Genomic DNA, 12,500 nt, shown 5'->3' with positions numbered 1-12,500 from the left:
ACAAAATATACATTTTTGGGTTATTTATTTACCAAGTTTGCAAAATCTTCCACCAAAAATATTTTTCTTAGTGGAATATTTGATGTGAAGCAACGTTCCCTCTAAGGTGCGCTCCTGTGCAATTGCGCACTGCTCAAGCGTCCTCTGCGCACGGCAAATCTATGCCACGCACAAATTCAAATAAAAAAATAATTTTCGTCTCAACACGGACACGACAGAGAAAACAGTTTTCGTCATCATTGTTCAAATATTGTAACGTCTGTCGAGACGCTTTGAGGACGTGAATTCCATCCATCACTTTACTGAGCAAAACTCTTTATTGTCGGCCATAAACACATCACCAAAACATTAATAAAAAAAATTATATCTAGCAAAACTGGTCATTTCAAACCAGACCAAAAGCAACTTTGTTATATCAACAGCAGCCGCTCGCTCTTTCTCACTTGCGCCAACACATGCACATATGGCACTTAGCCAGTGATGCGTTTACAGCCACACAAAAAAGTCGGACAACTCCAACACCACACATAAAGTGTCATTCCAGGTCGTTACACTATGATTTGCCAATCAAATTGTCATGACTTGGTCCTGGGTGTTTCGGAAAGTTGGCACGGGCGAGACGGGAATGAAGGTACATGATTTATTTATATTTATCAAAAAAAAGGAATAAACAAAAAGCGCGCACAGAGGCGGAGAATAAACTATGAAACCAAAAGACTATAGCAAAAAAGTACAAACAAAAAACACGCACAATGGCGGAGAACAAACTATGAAACCAAAAAGACTATAAACATGGAACAAAAACTTACTTGGCTTGGACAGAAATAGTTGCTTGAGGAATTGACATGGAAAGAAGTATCAGGCATGGACAGAGCATAAATGTGGTGAGGTCGTCAGAAAGACAAACTGAAAAACACTGAACTTAAATACTACAGACATGATTAACGAAAACAGGTGCGTGACTCAAGACGTGAAACAGGTGCGTGACGTGACAGGTGAAAACTAATGGGTTGCTATGGTGACAATCAAGAGTGCACAATGAGTCCAAACGTGGAACAGGTGAAACTAATGGGGTAATCATGGAAACAAGACAAGGGAGTGAAAAGACAGAAACTAAAGAGTCCTATAACTAAACAAAACATGACTTAAAACAAAACATGATTACACAGACATGACACAAATGTGTGCTTATTCTAGTGTCATTTATTAGGAATCTTAATTTATAAATATTAATCATGAAATGCTGTTGGTATATTAAATAAATAATAATTTTAAAAAAAATGTATAAACAGGAAGTTGCAGAAATGTACACATGATCCCCTGCTTACATCTCATTGTGCAACATGTGAATGTTTTAATGGGAACTAAATGCAATGTCTGAAAGGGGTACAAATTATTTCCAAAGCAGGACCTCCACCCAGACAAACAATACAAGTACACAGTTCATGAAAAACAATATTTTTTGTTATTGTCATTGTAAGTAGGCCTAAACACTTATATTAGAAAATAATCTCATGAAAATGACTGCTGTCATTTGATTATAATAATAAGAGAATGCTGCCTTTCGCCCGAATGCAGCTGAGATAGGCTCCAGCACCCCCCGCGACCCGGAAAGGGACAAGCGGTAGAAAATGGATAGATGGATGGAGATGTAACTTGTTATTTAGTCAGGTTTGGGACAGGTGTGCTGCTGGTGTAGCCACAGTGTGCACGTGTGATGTTGCTCACATGGGCTCCACTCAATGCTCAGGGACTTTTTGCGTTTGCTCACACACATGAACAATTAGAGGGAACATTGATGTGAAGTAATGGGAACTTTGGATAGGTCAATAATTCATAATAACATTGATTTTGACTCAATATTATGTTTTGAGCAATGACAATTTGAAAGAAAAAAAAAACAGTTTTGTTTTATTAGTCAAAATCTCATTTAATATTTGTAGGAACTCAGTGTGTTGGAAAAATAATATACGTTGTTCATAGGCAAAACAAGAGAAAAAAAAGTCAAATCAATTACGTGGTTGCAATGAAAATACAAAAAGTCCACAAAAAATAAAAAAATAAAATAAACACATAGAAACATAAAAGACATTAAAAAAGCACAGAGCTGATGGAACCAGTTGCCATTTCTACATACAGCTACAAAAGTAAAACAACGAAAAAACAAAAAATGAGCAATTTTGCGACAAAGCAACTCTTGTACAATTCAAGTTCAACTATAATTCTTGCATAATTCATAGTTCAAAATGTTACTAAATCATTGCCAGGACAGTTATTGAAGGTACATAATGGCCACAGTTTGAACCTGGTACAGATGAAAAGCATGTGCTGTGGGACGTGTTCAAAACAATTGGCTGCAAGCGCACTGCAAAAACTGAAAACTAAGTAAGATGAAATATCTCAAATAAGGGTGATATTTGCTTATTTTCTGTCTGATAAGATAATTCTTCTCACTAAGCAGATTTTACGTTAAGAGTGTTTTACTTGTTTTAAGGGTTTTGGTCCTAAATGATCTCAGTAAGATATTACAGCTTGTTGCTGAGATTTGATGAGCTATATTGAGTAAAACATGCTTGAAACTAGAATATCAACTGTTGCAAAGCTGTGTCATCAACACTCACAAGTATAAAACTACTTTTTTAAAGTAATCATTTCTTACTTCAAGCATGAAAAAAAACATCATGATGCCGAGCGCATATCATTATGTCAAGATAATGGCACTAGCATTTACTTCATTTAAGATGACATATTGAGAGAAAAAGTGTCTCATATTTGTTTTTTCCACCAAGAAAAGTGCACTTGTTATTAGTGAGAATATACTTATTTTAAGGTATTTTTGGGTTCATTGAGGTTAGTTAATTTTACTTGTTTTGGAAAGTCTTGACAAGCCGAATTTTCTTGTTCTATTGGCAGATAATTTTGCTTAGTTCAACTAAAATACCCCTCATTTTTGTATTTTTTTTCCCTTGTTTTTGAACACTGACTTTTTGCAGTGCACTATTCTTTATTTATTTTAAATTGCCTTTCAAATGTCTATTCTTGGTGTTGGCTTTTATCAAATAAACTTCCCAAAAAAATGCGACTTATACTCCAGTGCGACTTATATATGTTTTTTTCCTTCTATATTATGCATTTTCGGCCGGTGCGACTTATACTACATGTCTACTGTAGAGGACATTGGTTGTCCGGATATTGAGCAAAACGGTCTCAGAAAGAAAAGTGCACTTGTTATTAGTGAGAATATACTTATTTTAAGGTATTTTTGAGTTCATTGATGTTAGCTAATTTGACTTGTCTTGGAAAGTCTTGACAAGCCGAATTTTCTTGTTCTATTGGCAGATCATTTTGCTTAGTTCAAATAAAATACCCCTCATTTTTGTAATTTTTTTTCATGGTTTTGAACACTGATTTTTTGCAGTGTAGTCCTTTGTTCAACTTATTTAGTTATACTACTGGTGTTCCTCAAGGTTCCATTTTAGGTCCACTCTATTTCATTACGTGGGCTATTCAACTGGTGGCCTGCAGGTTCACTTAAAAAAAAAAAAATACATGTAAGAGACTCACATTTCTGCAGCAGATTCTTAAAAACATGAGAGTGCTGTCATATAGATGATCTTTGACTAGCTTTTTCGCAAAAAACAAAAAACAAAATACATGTCTACTGTAGAGGACACTGGTTGTCCGGATATTGAGCAAAACGGTCTCTTTTTTTTCTGCCAAGAAAAGTGCACTTGTTATTAGTGAGAATATACTTATTTTAAGGTATTTTTGGGTTCTTTGAGGTTAGCTAATTTGACTTGTCTTGGAAAGTCTTGACAAGCCGAATTTTCTTGTTCTATTGGCAGATAATTTTACTTAGTTCAAATAAAATACCCCTCATTTTATTTTTATTTTTTCTTGTTTTTGATCACTGACTTTTTGCAGTGTAGCTACAAATGTAAAACACAACGAAATGTTTTTGCGACAAAACAACTCTTGTACAATTGAAGTTCAACTATAATTCTTCTCATAATTCATAGTTCAAAATGTTACTAAATCATTGCGTGGACAGTTATTGAAGGTACATAATGGCCACAGTTTGAACCCTGGTACAGATAAAAAGCATGTGCTGTGGGACGTGTTCAAAACAATTGGCTGCAAGTGCCACCCTTCCAGTAAGTAGCCTGTGGCATTTAGGAGGTCTAGTAGCGATCTGCTTTTCCCTAAAAATAGCCTGGTCCCACGCCCAGACAGAGGAAATGAAACCCCATCAGTTTGGTGCGAAGTGATCCGCGGACACGCTCTAAATACACAACCTCTACAAGCTGGACGTGTTGTTTATAAGTTGTGTGTGGTTTTTTTTTGTGTATTAATGCGTCTTATCTTCAGTAAGATTTGTTTGTCTAACGGCCGAAAAAAAAAATTACCCAGTCAGCCTACAAGTGCTGGCTCACAATCTGTCCTCTTTTTTTTCTTTTTTTTTTTTCTTCCCTCCTACCACCCGTCCCCTCCTGCTGATGTGAGACAAACAAGTCCAGGGTGGGCAATCGAGAAAGAGAGAGAGAGAGAGGGAGGGAGGCTGAAGGAAGAGAGGGCGGAGCCACAACACTCCCACCCTGCCCTGTCCATCCACAAGCAGATGGGCGGATGTTTTGGCTCGGCCCCGCGTCCAATGGCGCGCCGGGCCCCGCCCCCTCTCCTCTCCCCGTGTGTGCGCTCGCCTCAACTTAAAGAGTGTGTTCGCCAGCTCGCCCCCTCAAGTCGCCGTAGCTGAACGCTCCTCTACTTTTCTCTCTCATGGTTGTGCAGACGCTCAGGATGAAGATCCAGGAGTCGCCCGCCATTCGCGACCCCAGGCTCGGCGGGGGCGGGGAGGTGCGGGGCTCGGACCCCGAGCGGGACAAGGCGAGCTGCGAGGACGTGCCTCGGCTGGACCTGACGACGCTAGGCCAGGACAACAGCAACTGGGGAGGTAAGCGTTGCTGCAGGATTGATCAGGGACAGATCTTCTAGTCTACTATATCCTCCTGAGAACCAGCGTCCACTGCAGTGGACATTGTGTTTTACTCTTTCTTAAAAAAAATTTAAAAAAAAAAAAATTCATGTCATGTGCAGATGCTGGTTCTCAGGAGGAATATCTCAAGGGTGCAGCCTTTAAGTAAACAATACCTCGTGCACATTTGCACAAGCCATTTCTTACAAAAAGATGTCAATGCAATGTACATTCACTGCAAAAAGTCAGTGTTCAAAAACAAGAATAAAAAAATACAAAAATGAGGGGTATTTTATTTGAACTAAGCAAAATTATCTGCCAATAGAAGAAGAAAATTTGGCTTGTCAGTAAAATCAGCTAACCTCAATGAACCCAAAAATACCTTAAAATGAGTATATTCTCACTAATAACAACTGTACTACTATATGAGTACCGTATTTTTCGGAGTATAAGTCGCTCCGGAGTATAAGTCGCACCGGCCGAAAATGCATAATAAAGAAGGAAAAAAACATTAGTCGCACTGGAGTATAAGTCGCATTTTTGGCGGAAATTTATTTGATAAAAGCCAACACCAAGAATAGACATTTGAAAGGCAATTTAAAATAAATAAAGAATAGTGCACTGCAAAAAGTCAGTGTTCAAAAACAAGAAAAAAAAAATACAAAAATGAGGGGTATTTTAGTTGAACTAAGTAAAATTATCTGCCAATAGAACAAGAAAATTCGGCTTGTCAAGACTTTCCAAAACAAGTAAAATTAGCTAACTTCAATGAACCCAAAAATACCTTAAAATAAGTATATTCTCACTAATAACAACTGTACTACTACTATATGAGTACCGTATTTTTCAGAGTATAAGTCGCACCAGCCGAAAATGCATAATAAAGAAGGAAAAAAACATATATAAGTCGCACTGGAGTATAAGTCGCATTTTTGGCGGAAATGTATTTGATAAAAGCCAACACCAAGAATAGACATTTGAAAGGCAATTTAAAATAAAGAATAGTGCACTGCAAAAAGTCAGTGTTCAAAAACAAGAAAAAAATATACAAAAATGAGGGGTATTTTATTTGAACTAAGCAAAATTATCTGCCAATAGAACAAGAAAATTCGGCTTGTCAAGACTTTCCAAAACAAGTCAAATTAGCTAACCTCAATGAACCCGAAAATACCTTAAAATAAGTATATTCTCACTAATAACAACTGTACTACTACTATATGAGTACCGTATTTTTCGGAGTATAAGTCGCACCGTCCGAAAATGCATAATATAGAAGGAAAAAAACATATATAAGTCGCACTGGAGTATAAGTCGCATTTTTTAGGGAAGTTTATTTGATAAAACCCAACACCAAGAATAGACATTTGAAAGGCAATTTAAAATAAATAAAGAATAGTGCACTGCAAAAAGTCAGTGTTCAAAAACAAGAAAAAAAATTACAAAAATGAGGGGTATTTTAGTTGAACTAAGCAAAATTATCTGCCAATAGAACAAGAAAATTCGGCTTGTCAAGACTTTCCAAAACAAGTAAAATTAACTAACTTCAATGAACCCAAAATACCTTAAAATAAGTATATTCTCACTAATAACAAGTGCACTTTTCTTGGTAGAAAAAAAAAATGAGACCCTTTTGCTCAATATGTTGAAAAATATTCTTAAATGAAGTAAATGCTAGTGCCATTATCTTGACATAATGATATGCGCTCGGCATTACATTTCTGGAAACCAACAAACTTACACTAAAAACTAGTTAATTGTTCTTAATGGAAAGGCAACAAGTCAACATCTTGTTACTCTCGGGGTCTCCTAGCCGCTCAGGCAAATCATATTGTCTAAAAATGTATTTTTCCATGGATAATATGACATCATTGCGCAAAGTGTGTGCTCTTTCAGTCATTAGTGCGCAAGGAATATATATGTATATATATATATATATATATATATATATATATATATATATATATATATTTGTGCATGAACTATTTCTGTTCAACATTGTTAGAAATGTTAAATGTTTAAATATTAACTGTCAGTTTACTGTACTGTGCCAACTGTACTACTATATGAGTACCTATTTTCTATTGTTTTATTGAAAATAAAACAGCAAAGTCCATTTGGCTGTCATCTGTTTTAATTATGAGACATATTTGTGTCAAAGTCATGATTTTTTTTTTTTATGCTTAAAGTAAGAAATGATTACTTTAAAAAAGTAGTTTTATACTTGTGAGTGTTGATGACACAGCTTTGCAACAGTTGATATTCTAGTTTCAAGCATGTTTTACTCAATATAGGTCATCACATCTCAGCAACAGGATGTAATATCTTACTGAGATCATTTAGGAGCAAAACACTTAAAACAAGTAAAACACTCTAACATTAAATCTGCTTAGTGAGAAGAATGATCTTATCAGACAGAAAATAAGCAAATATCACCCTTATTTGAGATATTTCATCTTACTTAGATTTCAGTTTTTGCAGTGTTTAAGGTAAGGAAACCCTCGCCTTGCTTGCTTCCTCCGTCATTTTTGTCTTTAAACGCTCGTTTATATTAATATTAGTACTACAAACGAGCTCAAAGTACTCCCTTTGAGCTTCCTGTCCATGCTCGTTGCAAGTGTGTGGTCATATGATCTGGAACAAACTCAAGCAGTGTGTTTGCTTCAGGGTGATATCCATGTGTCGGTTAGTAAAAGTTGTGCACAGTCGCCATGCGCCCACACTAGGATTGTTTTTCAACAGTCGCCACATGTCAGGAATGATGAGTAACAGGTTGATGCCACGTGTTCAAAAAAAAGAAAAGAAAAGAAAGGCGCTGCAGGGGTTTAAAATGTAAGCAAAAGAAAAAAAGCTAGTAAGTGTTTGAAAAGACAAATAAGTCACGTAGTAAACCTGCAGTGTAACATTGTAATTACACATTGCCTGTTGATGCACCGTCTCGCAACAAGAGGAAATAAGCAAAAAGTCAGCAAACAAACAGTACACTGCAAAAACTGAAATCTAAGTAAGATGAAATATCTCAAATAAGGGTGATATTTGCTTATTTTCTGTCTGATAAGATACAGTTTATATGCAATATTTTTGCTCAATATTTTGAAAAATATTCTTAAATTAATTAATGCTAGTGCCATTATCTTGACATAATGATATGCGCTTGGCATCATGATTTTTTTTTTCATGCTTGAAATAAGAAATGATTACTTTAAAAAAGTAGTTTTATACTTGTGAGTGTTGATGACACAGCTTTGCAACACACACAAACTACTTTTTTTTTAAAGTAATAATTTCTTATTTTAAGAATGAAAAAAAAAAATCATGACTTTAACACAATTGTGTCTCATAATTAAAACAGATGACAGCCAAATGGACTTTGCTGTTTTATTTTCAATGAAACAATAGAAAATATGTACTCATATAGTAGTACAGTACAGTAAACTGACAGTTAATATTCAAAAATTTAACATGTGACATTTCAAACAATTTTGAACAGAAATAGTTCATGCACATTCAGATAAATTCCTCAAAATGACAATTAAAAAATAATTTGGGCTGGGGGCCGGGCTGTATATATGCGCACTAATTGACTGAAAGAGCACGCACTTGGCGCGATGGTGTCATGTTATCGATGGAAAAATGCATTTTTAGACAATATGATTTGCCTGAGCGGCTAGGAGACCCCGAGAGTAACAAGCGCTTGCCTTGTTGCCTTTCCATTAAGAACAATAAATTAGTTTTTAGTATAAGTTTGCTGGTTTCAAGAAAAGTGCACTTGTTATTAGTGAGAATATACTTATTTTAAGGTATTTTTGGGTTCATTGAGGTTAGCTAATTTTACTTGTTTTGGAAAGTCTTGACAAGCCAAATTTTCCTGTTCTATTGGCAGATAATTTTGCTTAGTTCAAATAAAATACCCCTCATTTTTGTAATTTTTTTTCTTGTTTTTGAACACTGACTTTGTGCAGTGTAGACCTTGCCATGTGCAAAAACTGTTCCCACACTGCAAAAATTCAGTGTTAAAAAACAAGGGAAAAAAATACAAAAATGAGGGGTATTTTATTTGAATTAAGCAAAATTATCTGCCAATAGAACAAGAACATTTGGCTTGTCGAGACTTTCCAAAACAGGTCAAATTAGCTAACTTCAATGACCCCAAAAATACCTTAAAATAAGTATATTCTCACTAATAACAAGTGCACTTTTCTTGGTAGAAAAAAAAAAAAGAGACCTTTTTACTCAATATGTTGAAAAATATTCTTAAATGAAGTAAATGCTAGTGCCATTATCTTGACATAATGATATGCGCTCGGCATTACATTTCTTGAAACCAGCAAACTTATACTAAAAACTAGTTCATTTTTCTTAATGGAAAGGCAACAAGGCAAGCGCTTGTTACTCTCGGGGTCTCCTAGCCGCTCAGACAAATCATATTGTCTAAAAATGCATTTTTCCATCCATAACATGACATCATTGCACCAAATTTTTTTCTTTTGTAATTTTGAAGAGTTTATCTGAATGTGCATGAACTATTTCTGTTCAAAATTGTTAGAAATGTCAAATGTTGAAATATTAACTGTCAGTTTACTGTACTGTGCCAACTGTACTACTATATGAGTACCTATTTTCTATTGTTTTATTGAAAATAAAACAGCAAAGTCCATTTGGCTGTCATCTGTTTTAATTATGAGACACAATTGTGTCAAATTCATGATTTTTTTTTTCATGCTTGAAATAAGAAATTATTAGTATAAAAAAAAGTAGTTTTATACTTGTGAGTGTTGATGACACAGCTTTGCAACAGTTGATATTCTAGTTTCAAGCATGTTTTACTCAATATAGCTCATCAAATCTCAGCTGTAATATCTTACTGAGATCATTTAGGACCAAAACACTTAAAACAAGTAAAACACTCTAACATAAAATCTGCTTAGTGAGAAGAATTATCTTATCAGACTGAAAATAAGCAAATATCACCCTTATTTGAGATATTTCATCTTACTTAGATTTCACTTTTTGCAGTGCAGACCAGCTCCTCCATACCGGATGGTATGCAAAACACAGAAAAAATAAATAAAAAAACAGCTAAACATGAATGCAAAGTGTAATAAACACCTACAATATGACATATTATCACGTAAAAATGTACTTCCGCCTCTGTTCCTGACACACACATTTCGGGCTGGCTACTCTGAAAACAAACCCCGCCCACTCTGCTTTGTTAACCCTAACTCCTATAACGCTCAAAAGCGCAATGTTGATTAATAAAACAAAGCTGTTTTTTTTTCTTTCAAACTATCATTGCTCAAAACATAATATTGAATCAAAATCAATGTTATCATGAATTATTGACCTATCCAAGGTTCCCATTAATTCACATCAAATATTCCACTAAGAAAAATATTTTTGGTGGAAGATTTTTGCAAATTTGGTAAATAAATAACCCAAAAATGTATATTTTGTTGTTTTCTTGCTGTACCGAAAATGAACCGAACCGTGACCTCTAAACCGAGGTACGTACCGAGCCGAAATTTTTGTTTACCGTTACACCCCTGGCAGATACAGATTCGATATCAGCTATTATTAATATTTTGTACTGTTAAAAAAGGTTTGATGAAGTGAATTAGACAAACAGAGAACAAGCGTAGGTATGAAAAAGACTAACCTATTTATTATTAACCATCTGGAATGGACTTATGTTATGATTCATTACATTGAAGTGGAGTGGTAATTCCTCTATAGCCGACAGCTAGTGGCCTCGGTAGTTAATTGAGTTAATAAGCTCATGAAGCAGTAAATTGAATGATGCGGATACATTTGTTACTGGATACTTTTTTTTAATACGCTTGCGTTTTTGTTTTGTTTTGTTGTTTGTCTATACATCGTGCAATCGTATGTGCGCAACATGTATTATTTATTTCTCTTTCTTTCCGTGTTTCACTTTTGTAGCCTCTGAAGTGGCAGCTGGTTGCATGAGCTCCATGCTCCTTTAATGTCCTCTGTGTTCTTTAATGTTTCCCTCTTGTTTTCATACAAAGATGGCTCAGCGGACGGCCATCACGCTACCGTGCTTTATCGTAGATGCTGCTTCTTTCTTTGTTTCTTGCATTGAACAAAAAGAGCACAGTCTACCAAGTCAATAATAATAATAGATTTTATTTGTAAAAAGCACTTTAAATTGAGTAAACAACCTCAAAGTGCTACAGTGTATTAAAATAAAATTAGAATAAAAAAAAAATAAAAACAATAAAAACTAGAACAGCCAAATAGCTCAAACTAGTATGCATATATCTAAAAAAAAGGCTTTTTTTTAAAAAGAAGTGTTTTCAAGCCTTTATTAAAAGCATCCACAGTCTGCGGTGCCCTCAGGTGGTCAGGGAGAGCGTTCCACAGACTGGGAGCGGCGGAGCAGAAAGCCCGGTCTCCCATTGTCAAACTCCTTGTGTGGTAAACATACTTGGCCAATAAAGCTGATCCTGTAATATGCAACTAGAAATTAACTGATAATTGCTTATATTGACAAATGTCATGTTTTGAACTGCAATATTGTTCAAATATTATTACGTATGTCTAGTTTGTGTGCTGACGAGTTGACTAAACTAGATGGAAAGACCAACTTTGTGTGCTTAGTAGAGGACATTTAGATGTAACTAGCTTTGCACAAGTAAATAAGTGCTTATATTGGACATTTTACATCCAATTCTTGTTTTTTTGTTGTTGCTGATATCGACCCGATATCCGATATCAATATTGGACTGATAGCCGAAATCAATATCGGATCGGGACACCCCTAGCACTCAAGTACTTTTTAATTTTTCATAAACGTCATACAAATGATAACGTTTTTGTTGCCAAAAATGAAGCTAGGCCAGTGTTGTATTCAAAATGTCTTGTCTTTGTGGAAGTTTAGCGATTTGGGACTTGGGCGATTACAGAAATAATCCACGTTTTGGCCCTGCGATGAGGTGGCGACTTGTCCAGGGTGTACCCCGCCTTCCGCCCGATTGTAGCTGAGATAGGCTCCAGCGCCCCCCGCGACCCCAAAAGGGAATAAGCGGTAGAAAATGGATGGATGGATGGATGGAACATTGTACACAGACATAAGGACAATAACAAAAAAAAAAACGTACTTTAGAGACGTTCTTCTGTAGTCACAATCAAAAGATAGGCTGCATGCTGGTTCAAAGTCGGACTCGAACATGAACCATTTTTGGACACTTCTCAGGGGAAAGCTAACTATTTAGCACTCGGGGCGATTACTGGTCAAAGTTGGACACTTTCCACGGTAATGAACGACCGAAACACGACAACGGTAAATTGAGCATTCAAATTGTTTTAAGCTGCCAAAAATGTTCATTCATAATTTTGCAAACTTCCTGTTAAATCCTGCTAATCCTCTTTTCACAACATTAGTCCCCTGCAGCAACACTGCAAAAAGTCAGTGTCCAAAAACAAGAACAAAAATGAGGGGTATTTTATTTGAACTCAGCAAAATTATCTGCCAATAGAACAAGAAAATTTGGCTTGTCAAGACTTT

General features: G+C 35.6%; 1 protein-coding gene across 3 annotated transcripts in view; it reads left to right on the top strand.

Annotated features, from left to right (window-relative positions):
- Positions 1–12,500, top strand: part of fam13a (family with sequence similarity 13 member A) — a 190,298-nt gene that overhangs the window by 139,256 nt on the left and 38,542 nt on the right. For all 3 annotated transcript variants that reach the window (XM_061922947.1, XM_061922948.1, XM_061922946.1), the window contains one exon: positions 4,789–4,951. In XM_061922947.1, the coding sequence (XP_061778931.1) occupies positions 4,789–4,951 (163 nt within the window). The remainder of the gene's footprint in view (positions 1–4,788; positions 4,952–12,500) is intronic.

The sequence above is a fragment of the Nerophis lumbriciformis genome, linkage group LG27 (assembly GCF_033978685.3).
Source record: "Nerophis lumbriciformis linkage group LG27, RoL_Nlum_v2.1, whole genome shotgun sequence".
Classification (NCBI taxonomy): Eukaryota; Metazoa; Chordata; class Actinopteri; order Syngnathiformes; family Syngnathidae; genus Nerophis; species Nerophis lumbriciformis.
The sequence above is the reverse complement of the archived record's forward strand: the minus strand, read 5'-3'. Positions and strand labels throughout refer to the sequence as shown.